The sequence below is a fragment of the Mustela putorius genome, unplaced genomic scaffold (genome assembly GCF_011764305.1).
Source record: "Mustela putorius furo isolate JIRA1106 unplaced genomic scaffold, ASM1176430v1.1 tig00003870_pilon_pilon_pilon, whole genome shotgun sequence".
In the NCBI taxonomy this organism is placed as follows: domain Eukaryota; kingdom Metazoa; phylum Chordata; class Mammalia; order Carnivora; family Mustelidae; genus Mustela; species Mustela putorius.
Genome location: NW_025422022.1, coordinates 9,221,360 through 9,239,344, shown reverse-complemented (window position 1 = coordinate 9,239,344; position 17,985 = coordinate 9,221,360). Strand labels below are relative to the sequence as shown.

Below are 17,985 nucleotides of genomic sequence, written 5' to 3'. Positions count from 1 at the left end.
AATCCAAGTGTCCACTCACAGAAGAATAAAGATATGATATACATATACAACAGAATATTACTCAACCATAAAAAAAAGAATGAAATCTTGCCATTTATAACAACATGGATTGATTTGGAGTGTATCATGCTGGAGTGAAATTAGATACAAAAAGACAAATACCGTATGATTTCACTTATACGTGGAATCTACAAAACAAAACAAATAAAAAGCAGAAACTAATCCATAAACACAGAGAACAAATTGGTGGTCGCCAGAGGGGAGGTGCATGGGGGGAGGGGCAAAACAGGTGAAGAGGATTAAGAGGCACAAGTTTCCAGTTATAAAAGAAGTCACAGAGGGGCGCCTGGGTGGCTCAGTGGGTTAAAGCCTCTGCCTTCGGCTCAGGTCATGATCCCAGGGTCCTGGGATCGAGCCCCGCATCGGGCTCTCTGCTCAGCAAGGAGCCTGCTTATCCTTCTCTCTCTCTGCCTGCCTCTCTGCCTACTTGTGACCTCTATCTGTCAAATAAATAAATAAAAATAAAATCTTTAAAAAAAAAAAAAAAAGAAGTCACAGAGATGGAAAGTATAGCATAGAAAATATGGGCAACAATACCGTAATAATGTCGTCTGGTGACAGACGGGGACTACACTTATCAAGGCTGAGCACAGCTATGTCTAGAACTGTCAAATCGCTATGTTGAGCACCTGAAACTAATATAACATTGTATGTCAACTACATTTCAAAGATAAATCTTTAAAATAAAAAATTAATTATAAAAAATAAACACTGCCATATTCCATTTCAAGCAAGATATCTCTACTTCCAACTCCATGTTACTAAGTAAATAAGTAAGCAAACATCCTTGACGGGACACCCACTCTCTCTCTCGAAGAGCTTGGAAATTTCTGTTTGTAAACAGCAAACCCAGCTTGGAGTAATACAGACATCCACAGCTCGGAAATGAATTTAGCCAATTAGACATAAAGGGGGAAAAGAAAAGTCCTTCAAGTTCTGATCTTCTGAGTGACCTCGGCTCTACCTGCAGTGCTAGACAACTTTATTTTGTAACTGGGATGGAGAGCATCTGTCAGCTTGGACTAACCACAGAACTCTGCTATCGACACGGGCCAGTAGAAGCATGACAGTCAAGAAGAGGAAAGGCGTTGGAGACTCCTGGCTGTGGGGCCCTGGATGGCCAGCAACTTCTCTGTGCTGCCTCCCCATGTCTACATCACGGAGGCAACAGCCCTGTCTCACTCAGCTGGAAGGATTACAGGAACACAGACATGAAAAGCACGCTGAATGGAGCCTAGCACACAGACCTGTGGACAGATGAGCTCTTTTTAGCCTAAAAATGATAAAACACAACCTCCCTCTTGCCACCAGCCCACAATGAAACATAACTAGGGGAAGCAGTATGATTTAAAAGAAAAAAGTTCCAAACACCCCTCCACAAATCTCTCCAATAAGATACAAACAAGCTGCTCAAATTGATTCACTTACACTCCTCTGGCCAATTTTCTCAACTGGAAAATGAGGAAGATGCACTGTCTCCCAAGGGCTGTCCTTCCCAGCTGCAGAATTTGCAGGATCCTCCTGGAGAGGCGTATGAGAAGCCAGCAAGACTGAAAACTCCCGGACACACACCTGGCACCGGTCAATACCACGTCCCAGGTCCCTGTGCTATGTATCAGACCAGCTCATTTTTACCTCTTTTTAAACTATCAAACATGGCCCCAGTTGCATGCTTAATTTCTATCTGAATACTGCAATAGTAAGCAATTACATGCTGATGGTCCTTTTCTTCCCTAGTGAATTTTTTTTTTAAAGATTTTATTTATTTGACATAGAGAGAGGGATATCACAAGCAGGCAGAGAAGCAGGCAGAGAGAGAGGGGGAAGCAGGCTCCCCGCCCGAGATCATGACCTGAGCTGAAGGCAGAGGCTTAACCCACTGAGTCACCCAGGCGCCCTCTTTTAAAGAATTGGGAAATAAGCACATATAACCACACTCCCAAATGCAAAGCAATAAGGATATTTGAGTAAATTCAGGCTCTAACCATACAGGCACACAGAAATATCAATGTACATAAATACCCAAGTACCATAAAAATCCAGCTTGGCATCAATTAGGCAGGAATAACTCTTAGACTACTTACTACGGGTCCACTTCACACTTAAAGGATGGCTCTTCTAGTTACTTACTTAACAGCCAACTAGTTAATGATCACTGTATTTTTTTTGTTTCAAGTACTTTAACATGGCAGCACGGCCCTAGAATATTTTCTAGAACAAAATTCATCCTAGAAAATTTCTAAGAACCTTATATTTTAAGTTTATTTTAAAAAGTCATGACTGGGGGTGCCTGGGTGATTTGGTCAGTCAAGCGTCTGCCTTCGGCTCAGGTCATGATCCCGGGGTCCTGGGTTTAAGCCCTGCATTGGGCTCCCTGCTCAGTGGGGAGTTTACTTGTCCCTTTCCTTCTGACCCTCCCTGCCAACTCCCGCCCCTGCCCTGCCAATTCTTTCTCAAATTAAGATACAATCTTTAAAAAAAAAAAAAAAGAGTCCTGCGTGGCTGGCTCAGGTGGTAGAGCAGCATCTCAGGGCTTTAAGTTTGAGACCTACACTGGGTGTAAAGATTATTTAAATTTATTTTTTAAAAAGTCCAAATTAATGCAATGCTACCCCAAATAAAAGCCCCAAAATAAAAGCCTAATAGTCAACAAGAACTTCCTTCTGAAGAAAGACTTGAGTACTGAGAAGAAAGGACACTAATTGGTTACAAGGTTTTGCCGTGCAGTGTTTGGTGGCTGACAACATTATAAATATCAAGGGCTTTCTAAGAATACCTGAGCACTATTTGTAATTTTGGCACATTATTAATATGCAAAAGAGTTCTGTTAATATGTTTTAAAATAACAAATATAGGAATGAAAAGATAAGGCATTTGATTTATTCCTAAAGTATTTTTTCAGATAACACAAGAACCAACTCTGTCCCAGACATGTTCAAATTTATTTGGGGCGCAGATTCTAAATGTGGCGCTCAAAATACGTGTATGGATATAATAGGAGATTTTATATACATTATATATTTTCCAATTCTATGATAAGATAAAATTATAGCTCATCAGAACATATTTTGTGCAAAGATGTTCTAAAATAAAACCATTACTCTGATTAATTATATTATTACACTTTTTATTTGCTTTTAAATAGAAAAAAGCATTTGGTTAATGTTAATAAGCATTCCGAAAGCAGCAAATATGCTCTCAATATGAGCTGAAAAATAATGATCTGAAAACAAATGGGAGGCTTGCTTTATGAAATCTACTCTCCTACTTTTATCCCAGTTGGACAAACTAACAGCCGCTTAAATGACAGCTGCTAATAGCTTCAATACCTTTCTTACCTTTATCATCAAAAACGTAACTGTGACTTAAGCTATTTACGTATTTCCTTCCTAGCTGCAATCATCTACCAAAAAAAATTGTTTCTAAGCCATGGGTTGTTTACCCTACAAGACTTCTGACTTCTCAAATCTTAAGGCTGTCTACAGAGAACTGCTGACTTAACATTCAAACGTGAAAAACCATGTGCATGAACACCTGGAATTCCATCTAAAAATCATCAAAATTAGGGGCCCCTGGGTGGCTTAAGGTTAAGCATCTGCCTTTGGCTCAGGTAGTGAACCCGCAGTTGCAGGATCAAGTCCCAGGTCGGGCACCCTGTGCTCAATGGGGAGTCGGCTTCTTCTTCTTCCTCTGCCCCTCCCCTGCTCCTTCTCTCTTGCTCACTCTCTCTCTCAAATAAAAGCTTAAAAAAATACACAAAAGTAAAAATTAAACAAATAAAAATCATCAAAATTAAACTTAATCTACTTATAAGCCCAATAAGACCATCCCCACATAACAAGAAAACACGAGATTTTCTTCATGACAGGTGACTGATACGAGAAGTCACTGGAGTGGGTCCCCACACTGCTAGCAAATTAAAATATTCACATTCATCAGATTATTCCTGAAAACCCACTGGGTTTCCAAGGTCCCACACGAGACGGGGGCACAGGGGACGGAGAGCGGTGCCGTCTTAGAACATAAACCAAGTGTGGGTTACGGTGCCTCACCTCCATCCTAGGAGATTGTGAACGTGGAAGGCTTCTAAAAGCAGTTCCATTACAACAGAGCGGAAGACTTGACAATCAGTTTCCCGAGAACTAGATTCAAAACACGAGGTAAGGTTTGAATCTGTGCTGAGGCACGGACTGAGGAGGCAGCACTCTGGGTGGTAACTGTACTTCCCAAACTCTTTCCTACAGCGATGGCTCTCTTCCACATCCCCAGCCCTGGACCACCAGGACCGTAAGACGTATGGCTGACTCACGCCGCGCACACTGGAGCAACATCACACCCCTCCTGGGTGGCCTCTGTTTGCAAAGCACATGCAACCCAAGAGTTCGGCACAAACCAGTTTTTTAGAGAAAGTGATGCTGAGTGTTCACCGTGTCAGGCATCGTGCTAAATGTTGCGGTGTTACCTAATCTTCACACACTCTCCCTGCTTTGCAGAGGAGGAACTGACACTTGCTGCTTGCCCAAGGCCACATAGCTAGCCGGTGATAACCTGAGGCCAGACACTTTACCCATTACGTTAATTAAATGTACCAAAGAGATAAACTTGAGGACTCCCAGAACAAAAACGAATGTAAAACAAAAGTTAATAAATAACAACTTGGTTCAGGCGATGAAAATTTCACATTGTAACAGGTGTTTTTAATCAGAGGCCACCAAATATCACAAGAAGCATTTGCGCATCAAGGTTCAGAAGTGTATACACATTTGGAGAGCACGAATCGTCTTTAACTGTCTTGTTTGCTAAATAGCTAATACAAATACGTTTTTGTTGAACACGGATGGGTGACTAAAACACGCTCATATGACATGCAAGTCATACCCGGCTAGGAAGATCTACAGAATGACGACGACGCAGTATTAGAAGCACGGGAAGGAACCTGGTGGAGGTCCACCATGTACGCTGGGGGGCACAGCGGCAGGGGAGAAGGTAGGAGATGGGGAGGGGCTCAAAAATGAAGAGAAATCTGCTTCAGCAGAGACAACTCCTGCGCAGAATAAGAAAACAGAGTGGAAATGAGAAGGGGAAAGAAATACTTCCCAGAAAGAAGAACAAGCACTAAAATGGGTCTATACGCTGAGCTCTTGAAATGTCAGATTATTCACCAGATACACAGGAGAAAGAGAAGGCCCAATTGTGTCCGAGCCATACTCAGGACCTTGGACTTCACCTTCCAAGATGATGGGCAGCCAGAGACCCCACGTGTGGACCTCACCCTTTACTTCTCACGTTATAATAAAGCAGTGTGTTCAGAGCCAAACACACTCAACCAATAAAAATGAAAAACAGCCACACCGAAATTCCCCAAATATATTTTGCTAAAGGTTAAAAAAAAATTCACCGTTTTGCAAAAGGTTAACACTTGGTATTTTCTACACTGATTTCCAATCTTGTACTTTAAATACATCAGTCTTTGAAACTCTGAAGCCCAAACTCAACTTAAAAAATGTTCTTTCTTCCCCAAAGTTTTGAAAACACATTCACAACGATGACCGGCATAAGAGAAAAACCGCCCTTTCTCTTAAGAGGACTGACATGGAACCCCAGCAAGTCCCTGTCTCCTGTATCAGGATTACCAGAGTCCAGGCAAAGGCCAGGGAAGACGGGGGAGATGGCTGATCAGAAATGAATGAATGCTGGTGAAGGGGGCCCTGCCTGGCCGGGACATTCATCAAGACCACACATGGGAGTCCCAGCTCCAGAGTCGGCTACAGAGTGGCCACGAGCCCCACTCCAGGGAACCTACCACAAGATAAAAAGCCTTGCTTTTGAACACCAAGTGTTTCCCTCAAGCTCTTCAGAAATTCTCATTCACCCTCACCAAGGATAAGTCAGTCAGGAGGGGCTCCTGGGTAGCTCAGTCGGTTAAACGTCCAACTCTTGATTTCAGCTCAGGTCATGATCTCGGGGTCCTGCGTCCGGCTCTGTGCTCCACGTGGAGTCTGCTTGCCACTCTCCCTCTGCTCCTCCCCCAACTCTCTAGCTCTCTCTAAAATAAATAAATAAAATCTTAAAAAAAAAAAAGGCTAGGTCAGTGCTAAACTCTCCCCATCTGCTTCATTCAGACAAGCACCAAAGACAAAGGTTCTATCTGGCTTATCGGGCCAAGGGTAGACACTAGAATTCAACAAACCCCACTCCTACAATCTGTACAGATTCCCATCGTTCTAACTCTGTCTCAGTTTTGTCCCAAATCCATATCTTACCCTTAACATATCTGTTCTCATACTTTTCTCTAAAGAACCTGTAACAGCAGAGAACTGTAAATTCCACCACCTACAGGAGCCTTGTGTGCGGGCCTCGTTTAAACCCATACAAATCTTGTATAGTCATATATGACCTGTATGATATTTTAATACATGAATACACACATGAGTGTATACGTATTTTCCCCAAAATAAAACTTACTTACATTCCAGAAAGTTAGAATAGAATTACCCTACGGCTTTGCATAGCCTTAGGACTACACCAACACCAGCTGAAGAAAAGAATAAATCAAAGAAAATTTATATTTTAAGAGTTAAAACTGCCATGAAAACATAATGAACATATAATCTGAGTTTTAAGTATATATCTTTTATTACTGACTTAAAGACCAAACACAAGACAAGTATTTCACAGACTGTTTTTGACAGACACCTAGAAAGAAGCAATGCACTTAAAGTAGTTCGAGCAACGTGCTTGCCAGAGCAAGGTGGGCTGTGACTGGCTTTCTGGTCTTCTGATCCTCTCTCCCCACTTCATAGCTAACTTATGTGTCAGGTCTTCTGTAAGTCAAAGCAGCGGGTGACACGTAAGGCGAAAAAACATGGTCTTTCAACGGTCACAGTGAGACACAAACTAAATGCTAAACAATTCATTTTACTAGCTAATGTTTACTTACTTACTTTTTTTGTTTTTTTTTAACCAGCAAAATCAGTTTCTTCAGGAATAACAGAGGAATTGCAATTCAGAACGTATCTTCTTACTTTATCTGCCAATCTGTGCCGAGATACAGTCCTCAAATACATTTTTAGAAGAGAAGTGGAAATTCTAGAAGTGTTACACCTTTAGCACTTTCTTGCCTTTGTGCCTCTGTTTACTGGGGTTTCCCGGGCAAGAACAACCTCGCCCTCATCCCTCTCTGCTGAGTAAGCTCACTGGCTCAGATTCGCAGCCTCGCCTACAAAGAGCTGCCCAAGCCCCTAGTCCATCCGCACCCCATCCCCACCCCACCCCTGGACCCCAGTCTGCAGGTCCCACTGAGGAGGTGGCTTCTGCATTTGTCCTGTGGTAATCTACTCTGATCTACTCTTCAGTGTCTGAGTCATCACTGCCTTAGTGAAGCAGCTCTGAAACTCCCAATGAGGGGCCAGAACAGAACTTCCTTCAAATTCTTTTAGAAAACTTTAAAAACATCTGAATTTCAGAAAAGAAGCCAGCTTTCCTATTCAAAGTTTCAGCTCTGCATATTAAATTTAGACTCAGATTTGGTGGGCCCCCAGGACCTGATTTCTAATTGTCTCACCCCAGTCTCCTACCTCTTCCTCCCCCCGAACAGAACAGTGTACGCTCTAGTAATGAAGAACTCCAACTGGCTTGGACTTCCCATGTCACTTCATAAGCTCCTACCCCAGGATGACACGCACTCACCCTGTCTTATCAGTTTTGTGCATAATTTCTCGGCCCTAAGAACCCACTTCAGATGGTACCTTTGCTTCTCTTCCCTTCCCACGCCGCCCAACACCAAACTGCCCCCCAACCACGATCAGGACATAGTATGAGGTCCCGCCTCTGAGGAAGGTCCATACCCCTGTTCCTCCCTTACGACACGGGCAAAGGCGCATGTGTACCCTCCTCCCCTCCGCAACCCCATGCTCTTTCATGGTCTGGGCTTGAGGATCATTTTATCCTGCCTCCTCAAACAGTGCAACAGGAACAGTTCAACCACTACCCAATGGGTTGTACATTAGGTACAGAAAGGAAGATAGTCTGTGGCCTAACATCTGCATTTCTCTGGATGGCCCTGTGATCCAGAATATTACAAAGTACAAGCACACCTTGTTTATTGTGCCCTGTTTTGTTGCGCTCTACAGACGCTGTCTTTTACAAATTGGAGGAGTTTCTGGCAACCCTGGGTTTAGCAGGTCCAACAGCACTTGCTCACTTCATGTCTCTGTGTCACATTTTGGTAATTCTCACAATTCTTCAAGCTTTTTCGTTGTTGTATTTGCTACGATGACCTGTGATCAGTGATTACAACCTGCTGAAAGCCCAGATGATGACTAGCATTTTTCCAGCAGGAAGTATTTTTTAATTCAAGTATGTACATTTTAAAAAACAATGCGATCGCATACTTCAGAGTCCACAGCAGAGTGTAAACATAACCTTTATATTAACTGAGAAACCCAAAAATTCATTTGATTCACTCTATCATGATATTTGGTTTATGGCAGTGTTCGGGAATAGAACCCACTATACCTCCAAGGTACACCTGTATACGTTTTAAATATGAAAAATGTTTACTATTTATCACCTAATGAACAATACTTTAATATCCATCACATACTCATTTCAACAAATATCTGGGCTCCTATTAGCCGCCAGGACCTGTGCTGGGCTAAGGCGACTACCAGCCCAAGTCTACCTTGGTGTACCCTCTTTAGACAGATGAATTAGAGAAGCGGGGCCCAGGACTCCAGATGTCAACCTCAGCTGGTACCTCGAGTGTGAAGGCTTTGCCTCTAAGAGTAAATAAGAGAAAGTAACTACTTGTGGGAGCTCAAGTTCTAGTGAGAAAGACAGACAAATACATGGTCAACTCCTAAAATTATCTGTAGGACTCAGGAAAATCAGACTTCAGCACACAAGACTTCACGTTCTCTATCTAAATCCTCACCTCATTGAACACTGGTACCATCAATTTGAACTTGGTCCGAGGCAGCCACCTATCATCATCATCAATTTGAACTTGGTCCGAGGCAGCCACCTAGGCCAGTAGAGCGTTCCAGTACTCTTCCAGATAGGAAACACACCATTCCAGATTCAAGGAGGTCACAAAATTGACCATGTTTCCAATGATCATCCCACAGTGACTGGTCAAACTTATTTCACAAAGGAACATCTCCCAATTAATCTGTTTGATCTTTATTTTCTTTTACCTTGCAGGTGCCTGAAAATTTTTTTCTGTAATAGTAAATACGTCATAAGCTATTTCAACCCTGTTGGGGTTTATATTTGCTGTAACGGCTCCTTGTTTCGCACTCCTATACCCTTATCTACTAAAATGGAATATGAAAGATAATTGTTCCTCCCAGTTGATACAACACATTAGAATAACATACTTCTTTCAAAACAATTAACTAAAATAAGCTTACTCTCCTAAAATTAAAATCTCTCTTCACCGTAAAGGAGCAACACGCATTTTCCATCTTTGCATGAAATGTACATAGCATGTGTAATTTTGACCGATTGCTTCCTTATGAAAAACAGGTCATGTTGCCCCGAGTTCTGCAAATAATGGCCTGAGTTAATGTCAACTACAACTCTCTTCACTTCTTGATAATCTAACATATGCAGTCGTACAGAAATAAATCTCAAAACTAGTATGGGGGAGGGGTTAAAAAATCATATTGGTAAAGAACATCCAGCTACTCATTTCAGATTCCTCCAGGCAAAAGCTGTCTCCGTTAAGAGAAAGTAAATCTCTCACTTTCACACTCACAATAATGGTTGGGAAGGCGCTATAATTTTGTCAAATGCGATTCATTCATTCAACAAATATTTATGAAACATTTTCTGAGAGACGGGAATTGTGCAGAAGACTGGAAGTGAACAAGGAAAATGGAGCCCTCCGCGGGCTCCCTGCAGACCAGGGTCAACACTCAGCAAGCTGCCATTCCTGTTACCCAAGAAGTACTTTACTGTAGGATTTCCCGTAAACCTTATTTCTGTTTCATGCAGATCCTTACCTCTTAGATTTCTGGGATGAATCTGTTTAGTTCGAGGCATCTTCTTTGATTCAGGGGCCCCTTTTTCTTCTTAGAAACTGTAGGAAGAGCAGGTCACGAAAAGGTAGCTCCATTAAACTCAACATCCATCAATTAATTCATGTGCTAAAAAAGAAAAAAAAAATCACACTTTATTACCTTCAAAGGAAAAATACACTTCAAAAGTCATGGTTAGAGTCCAGCACTCACCTAAACCCAATGGAAGATAACCAAGCCAGAGACACTTGCAAAAACTTACTTACTAACTTTTAATTAAGTGTAGGATATCTCATTTTGCTACTCTCTGGGCTTTCTCACTAAGAAAACAAAAAAATCACTGTACTTTTATCAAAGAAGAGTGAAAAGATTCACTCCATGGTGTTTTACAGTGATATCACAGGATACAATTAAAGTATAGCATGAGACTATAAAAGGGCTATGCTACATGTAATGTGGCTCCTAGTTCATCAAGCTCTTTGGGAACAAGGACCATGTCTCATTCATCTTATTTTACTGAATTAATTCAGTTAATATATGTGGTTGCTATTGGAACTGCTCCCCAATTTTTCTAGTATTTTCTTCTAGGCTTGTGCCAGGACTGTACTTTATGCTTCTCTGTGTTTAGCTACAATGTGTGACCAGTTCTGGCTAATGACCTATGAGTGGAGGAGGCATGCACCGTTTCCAGACTATACCATTTAGTTAGCAAAGCAAAATCCTCCGGCGCTCTCTGTTCCCTTTGCAGTGGGACAGGCACTCTTCCAGACAATGAGTGTTGCAACACAGAGCTGTGCTCTTGCTAACCTACCATGATGACCCAGCGGAAACAAGAAAGAGACCTTTGTTGTTTTAAGTGGCTGAGGGTTGGGAATTGTTTTGTTACTGCAGCATCACCTGTTCTGTCCTGACTTATACATCCTAAACACAATGACCGGAAATGCAATATGCCAAAACAATAGTAATTCAAAACCTGATCATCCCTCTTCCCAAATCAGCCACCTGTCTCCTCTTCCATAAGATCGTCACAGATCCTAGAGCTAAAACTTTAGTTCTGATTTCCTGGAATAAAGCTGATGATATTAAGGGGGAAATTATGTTTCACCACTAAGCAAAGCACAACAATGGGTAGCAATGCTTTGTTTAAAACATGTCATACCCAGTACTGTAGAAGAAACAAGAGAATACTTACTGAGCCCCTGCAGGGTGCCTCTGTACTTTCTACACATTACCTAATTCGGTCTTAATAATAACTGGTTAGATAGCTCTCATTTACCTACTTTCCAGATAAGAAGATGAGTTGGGGAGAGGTTGACTAACCTGCCCATGGTCAGCATCTAAACAATGTGGCACACATGACTCAGTCTCAGTGCTCACTTCCTCAGCAGAGATAATAGGTATTCCATGGAATAGGGTCAAGAGGCTGTAGAGCCCAAGTCATGACTATATATTTTGGTGTCAAACTGTACTGGATACAAAGCCAGGCTCTATCCCCTTACTGTGTGGCCTGGTTAAGGTACTTAACCTCTCTGAAGATCAGATTTCCCAAGTGTGAAACTAGGAAATATTATCCACCTCACAGGACTGTTGTAAGGTCTAAACTTGTGGATGTCCACTGCCTGGCACACAAAACTACTCAAATATTAATTCTCCTTAAGAAAGCCTATATGGGAAAGGCTAGATCTGATATTCCTGTAAAGGTTTTAGAAATTTATGATTTCATTATAACAAAGAAGAAACAAAAGTAAAGGTTACAATTAGTACTTCAGTATTTTACCCCTAATAAGGCTATATGTGGGCACTGCACAAAATTATTTGCAATTTTTTTAACTGCACAGAGAAGAATAAGAAATACGATGGCCAAATACTATATACTTTATCTAGGACCATGCTAAGTGATCTATAAGACATGGTTCCTCAACTCCCTGCATTAAAGACATCCACCCTCCGATTCACGAAGCTTGATTCAATAGAGAATTCGGAGACATTAGGGCCAAATAAATTGTATTTAACATTCCTTGTTAAACTTAAAGCTTTTAAATGGTCACGATATTTGGAAGTTTTTAAAGCGTAAACTCCGAATGTAATATAATCACGTGATCCCGTATCGAGAGCATAAATATAAAATACGCAAATTCCCAATCAGTAACAGCTCCCTGCTACCCCGCTCCCTGCCTACCCACTGTCCCTAGCTGTCCATCCCATGTTTAAATCCTTGTGGGGGGAAGTGAGTACATGCAAAGACAGCGGCACTAGAGCGACTAGGACGAGTAATAAACCGTTCCTTTACAGGAAAAAAATAAATACTACATGGGGCAAAAACATGACACGATCAAAAAGCGTAAAGACAGTTACAAGGAGAAAAAACATGAATGAATGTGGAGGGCGGAGCCTGGGAAAACCCCTCTGCAACGCTGCACTGAACAAAGCGCTTCGCATGCCAGGAGGAGGGGGAATGGAAGTGCCAGCTCAGGAAGGAGCCCGGAGTGGATGCGGAGAGCATGAGGAGGAGGAGGAGGAGGACGGGATGAGGCGAGCGCGGCAGCCCTGAGACTCCTCCTCGCCGCCGGCTCCGCCACCGCCCCCTCCCCTCTCCAGCAGCAACTCCTTCCCCAGCCCGACCCCAAGGCGAGCCGGAGCCGACCCGCGCCCAAACCCACCGCCCGCTTCTCAACTGCTGCAGGCGCGTACTCCCAACCCGGAAAGAAACTACCCAGGTGGCTGGGAGTAAACAGGCACTTAGAGCAAAGAACGAAAGGAAAAGAAAGCCACAAAGCCGGGAGGTTGGGAAGCCGAGGCCTGGTCTCCCTCACCCCCCACCCTCTTGCAAAATGCGTCTGCGGCTGGAACGCGGGTGGGGAGGCTGGGTCCCTCCGTACCTGCTCGCCTCGCAAGACCGCAGCTCGGGCCGCTCGCGCGCGGCGAGGGCGCCCAGAAGTGGCAAGTGTCTCCCGCACGCAGCCATCCCCTCTGCAAGGTCGGCGGTTGCACACACACGCACACACACACACACACGCGCGCCCGCACGCCCCCCGCCCGCGGAGGGGGAACTGGTCCTGCCCCCCTCCCCGGTACCCTCCCCCCTGCCGCCCTCCCAGCTGCAGCGCCCCCGCCGCGGAGCCCGCGCCGAACCTGCTGCCAGGACGCCCGGCGGAGCCGCTGCCGCTGCAGCCGGCCCAGGAGCTGCGCTGCTGATGGCGGCGGCCGCAGCTCGGAATCTCCGCGACCCCCGCGCGGTGGTGGCGGCGGCGGCGGCGGCGGCTCCCGGGATCCCTCCTTCACTTGACAACCCCAAACACAAACATCGCCTCCTCCCGCTGCTGCTCCCGGCCCCCAGGCTCCGTCCCCCTCCCCGCCGCCGCCGCCGCCGCCCCAGCAGCAGCCACACTAGAGGCCGGCGACTGGCACTCACACCACCCAGCGCTGAAATATTAAACAGGGGAGCCGGCCGGGGGGCGGGGGGGAAGTGCGGGGCGCGCGGGCGGGGGCCGCAGGCGCCGGGCGGGGGAGGCGGCCGCGCTCGCCGGCGCCCCGGACCGCGGCATGACCGCCGCCGCCGGGGAGGGGGCGGCGGGGGGCCGGGCGGCGAGGCGGGGCGAGCGGCCCCCGGGACCGTGGGGCCCGGGACGCGGAGGGCGGGCGCGGGCTTTACCTCTCCCCGGGGCAGAGTAGGGCACGTTTAGCGTCTTTAGGGGCGACGGGAGGAGCGCGGGCCGAGCGGCGCGGGGGAGGGAGGGCGAAGGTCCGAGGCTTTCCCGCGGGTGGGCGGGGCGGCAGGGGATCCCCGGGGGCGGGAGGCGGGGAGGCCGCGAGCTGCGCCGCGCGGGCGGGGGAGGGGGCGTCCCCCAGCGGGGGCTCGGCGGGGGAGGGGCGGGGGGGTTCGCCGCCGCCGGCTCGGAGGCCCAAGTGGACAGGCGCGGCCGGCACCGCGGCTCAGGGTGGGGACGGGTTGAGTGCCCCGGTCGGGGCTCGCGTGGAGCCCGGAGCCCCGGGTGTCCCCCGCGGGGCGGACCCCGGGCCGCGCCTCCCCCTCCGCTGCCCGCCCCGCGGCTCCGCCCCGCCCGGCCGCCGCAGGGACAAGAGTGGGGGGCGGGAGGAGGCGGTGGCGCGGCCCGAGGGGGGAGGGGCGGGGTTAGGGACGCGAGGGGCGGGAGCCCGGGGTCGCGCCGGCTCGGGGACTGGCGCCCGGCGGGGGCGGAGGGGCGGACCCACCCGGTCACGCGGCCCGGGGAAGGCCTGGCCGGGTCGCGCAGTTGGGGGCGGTTGGTCCGGGAAGAGGGGCGGGGACGGGCGGGGCGGTAGTTTCTCTTTACCGTCTCTTTACTTTCTAAAGCAGGATGTGGGCCGGGCCGGTGACGTCATGGGGTCTCCCAGTCCCGCCCCCCGCCCGGGCCGAATGGGGGAGGGTAAAGGAGAAGGGAGGGCGACGGGGGGGGGACCCCAAGGGGGTTTCCTCAGCAACGCGTTGAGGGAAGGGGAAAGTCATTGTGAAACTTGAAACTCATTAACTTTGGAAAACAACTTAAAAAAAAACCTGGGAGGGGGGCGGGGTGTTGGTTTGGAGGGTGGAAGGGGACATATTATTAACCCTGAACTGAAACCACTTCTTGGTGGCGGATGTTCTATTAAAAGACTGAGGGAAGCCAAGGTTATTCCAGAGGCCGCTCCAAAGCCCGCTGGTGATTCCCAGAGCCAGGGCTGCGAGCGCGTTAACCCTTGCCTGTCCGCCTGACAGCTTGGGGCAGGGAGGGGAGGGGTCTTTGGGGTCGGAAAAGGAGGTGCGGGGCTGGGCAGCGGACCTGGCTCCTAGGGCGCCGAGGAGAAGAGAAAGGGGGAAGAAGGAGTAATTATCATAAACCAGAGTTTGACCCTTGCTGCTAGAAAGCAGTAGAGGAAGCAAGGAGTGGTGATCTATGGAAATAAATCAGAAGGGGCTGGACTAGGGTAACGAAGGTTTTAGGGTTAGAACTACTAAAGAATGTTCGAAATCGGGGGCTCAGAAATTCACACATGTACACCTAAAGAAGCAGGCAAAAGTGACTGGTTTAAGGAGCCACGTTGAACTTGGGAGGAATAAAGCAAAACAAAAAATTTGATGCAGAAGAATTTCTCAGATTAAACCAAACTGCTTTCCCCTTTTAAGGAATAAAAATGCTAAACGACCGTACACCACTACGCGGGCCATCTGTGCAAACTTGAATTGTTTTGTTCCCTGGGGCTTCCATAAAGACATCTAGGCTTTTCCTGCTACGGTTGACCCTGAAAATTACCCTGAGAAAATCCTACCTCTAGCTCACTGAGCTAAGAAAAGCTTAATGCACCAAAATGGGAATGATTAAAAATGTAATACTCAATAAAGGAGAGCTTGTAACCAAAAGAAAAGTCAGGAAAAGGGGTGGGGGGAATATACCTATTAAAAACTAACTTTGGTCATAAGAGCAAAGATCACCCAAGAACTGCCTAAATTTGAAAATGATGTTGTTTATCATATACTTTACTTTCAACCTGTCAATGAAATAATGCAATCTTTAAATTTTCAATGTGATGTAATCATCTGGCTTTTGTAAAAGTAAATATTATTTAATGGATTGCAATCACAAAAAGTATGTAACATAACTTCCCAACTGGGCTTTTGAAAAACAGTAAACACTCATTTAAATGTTCAAGTATATCTAATCTGTTGGAGGATAAAGATTAAGGTAGTTTGATAATGATTAAGTCTGCCTGGTGTCACTTGCTAAATCAAAATGCTAACTGAATGAATATATCTTTACCCCAGTGGTTGATGAACAGAGCAAATGCACACTGTGAACACAATGTTTATATGGGATTCAGCATTGTTGTGAGCTTTCTAACAGATTAAGCATGCAATTTGGAGTTATAATAGATAATTTTGCCATTTCAGCTTGTTAGAGTTTTTTTTCTTAAGTAGACGACTCACAACGTAACTTTCTTGAGTGGCAAATCAATATTAAACTTTCATTTGAAATATATGCAGCACGGAACAGTTTCCTATTTCCTAGTTTCGAATTTCCTAAACGCAATTTCTTTTCCTTAATTCTGCCTGCAGGTCTAACTTCCTATTTATGAGAACGCAAGGAAATCCAGCTAACCGGTAAAGTAGCTAGTTTCGACTTGTTTTGTGGCAAATTAAATACAGTTTCTCAAATGCTATCGGAATGTGGGGGAAGATATATATATATATATATATATTTTTTTTTTAAACCATAAGATAAATGTGAATGGTGAACAGCAGTTTGAACTGTCAAAAATTCTGTTAACAATGGGGGAGGTGACCATACTGGAGGGTGGGGAGAAGAAGGGGGTTCCCAGGGCCCTTTTTCGCTCTAGCTGCATCCTCATCGGCCCTGTGAACGCTTTGGAGCCCCCCTCGGGGCGCAGCGTTCAAGTAAGGGCAGTGTCATGGCAGGGCTCTGTACACATTTTCGTTGCTCAGAAGTTTGGGGAAAACACTAGTCCACCCTGGGGCTTCGTGGCGGGGCCCGGCCGTCCCGGCGCGACCACCGGGCTCCGAGCCGCCAGCGCCGTCCGCGTGTCCCTAGCCCCGGTTCCCACGCGGCCGCCCGGCCCGGCCCCGCTCGGGCTCCCCCCTGGCGCGGCCCCGCGGCCCCGGCCCTCCGCCCTGCGCGCGGCCCGGCAGCGCCGCCGCCACGCGGAGATCCCGGAGGTTCCTCCCTGCCGGCCGCCGGGTCACGCCGCCGCCGGTCCCTCCCCTCCGCCCTCCGCCCTCCGCGCGCGCCGGGCTTTCCCGGCCACCGGCCGAATCCCCTCCTCCTCGGGGCGACCTCGGCGACAAAACCTTCCCCAGCTCGCTCTGCCAACTCTGCCCCCACGCCCAGGTTGCCGCCGAGCCAGACGCCAGACAAAAGAACCGAGAGAAAACTTACCGAACTGCAACGCAAAAGTCTGATCCAAAGCTTCCTGGGTTTAACTTTTAATTTTAAAAACAACAAAAGCAGAAACCAAAAGCCTCCTAGGTTGGAAGTGGGCGTGAGAGGAAATGCTAGGGGGAGGCGCTTCATTCCCTCGGCTGCTCTTGCCCCCCCCCCCCTTTTTCTGGCCCCTGCCTGGGGCTTTGATGTTATCTGGTGCTCCGCCTATGTTGGTTTATACCGTGGGCTCTGGGCCGAGAATGATATACAGATATTTGGCACTTTACGTGCTGGTTTGAAGAGAGGGAAGCAGGTGGTCACGGTAAAGGATTTCCACTTCTTCCCCCCCCCCCCCCATCCCCCAGCAGTGAGAAAGAACCATTTGCCCCGGGCTGTCCTTTGTTACCTGGACCGAAATGAACAATCCACCAATCCAGAGATCCTGGAGAGCTGGACCATGTGGTATCATCTGTTAGACACACACACACAGGCCTTCTAAATCAGATTCATTTCCCCTCCCCTCTTAGCACAAACTTAGAACAAGGTGGCATTGTCTGTTTTCGGAGGCTTTGTTTGCTTTTTAGATCTGTTTTGAAAGTAAATAGTATTTCCCTTCTGAGATGAACCTGTAGCCTTGAAGCCACAAGGATATACCTCTGAAGAGAAGAATCTCCATAATAACATGCCTTTCATGCCTATTTTTATAAATCAGAATATGCCCGCACCCTCCCCCTCACATTATGGAAAGGTTGTAACTGTTGATTTTATCTTAGTTAAGTGGACACTAGCAGAAACTGGATATATTTTCACATTAGATTAGCAGTCTCAGACCATCACAAACAAAGCAGTAACAAAGGATGGTTTGGGATTCATTCTTTCCTTATCTCTCTCTCTCTCTATCTCTTTAACAGAAAAGTAATCAAAAAGGTTTGTCCTGTCTGCCATTCAGCTCTAACTGTTCATTCACTTTATGCTAACACCAACCTATGTTCAAGCCTTGCCCTCTGGGA

The 17,985-nt window shown here is 46.6% G+C and overlaps 1 protein-coding gene and 1 long non-coding RNA gene across 6 annotated transcripts in view; both read right to left on the bottom strand.

Moving 5' to 3' along the window:
* HIVEP1 (HIVEP zinc finger 1) overlaps window positions 1-17,106 on the bottom strand; it is a 143,998-nt gene extending 126,892 nt beyond the window's left edge. For 2 of the 5 annotated variants that reach the window (XM_004753716.3, XM_013056845.2), the window contains exons 1-2: window positions 16,991-17,106; window positions 10,068-10,211 (exon numbers count right to left, since the gene is read on the bottom strand). In XM_004753716.3, the coding sequence (XP_004753773.1) occupies window positions 10,068-10,107 (40 nt within the window). In that variant the 5' untranslated portion in view covers window positions 10,108-10,211; window positions 16,991-17,106. Of the gene's footprint in view, window positions 1-10,067; window positions 10,212-12,961; window positions 13,050-13,214; window positions 13,519-13,734; window positions 13,853-16,990 lie in introns of those variants that run through there. The other 3 variants (XM_045067023.1, XM_045067024.1, XM_004753717.3) reach the window with 3 other exon arrangements.
* Window positions 6,674-10,061, bottom strand: LOC123388060. The gene is made up of 2 exons (XR_006602600.1): window positions 8,996-10,061; window positions 6,674-8,840 (listed from the first exon to the last, which is right to left on the bottom strand). It is a non-coding gene; the product is annotated as an uncharacterized LOC123388060 (long non-coding RNA).
* Window positions 17,107-17,985: the final 879 nt, after the last annotated feature.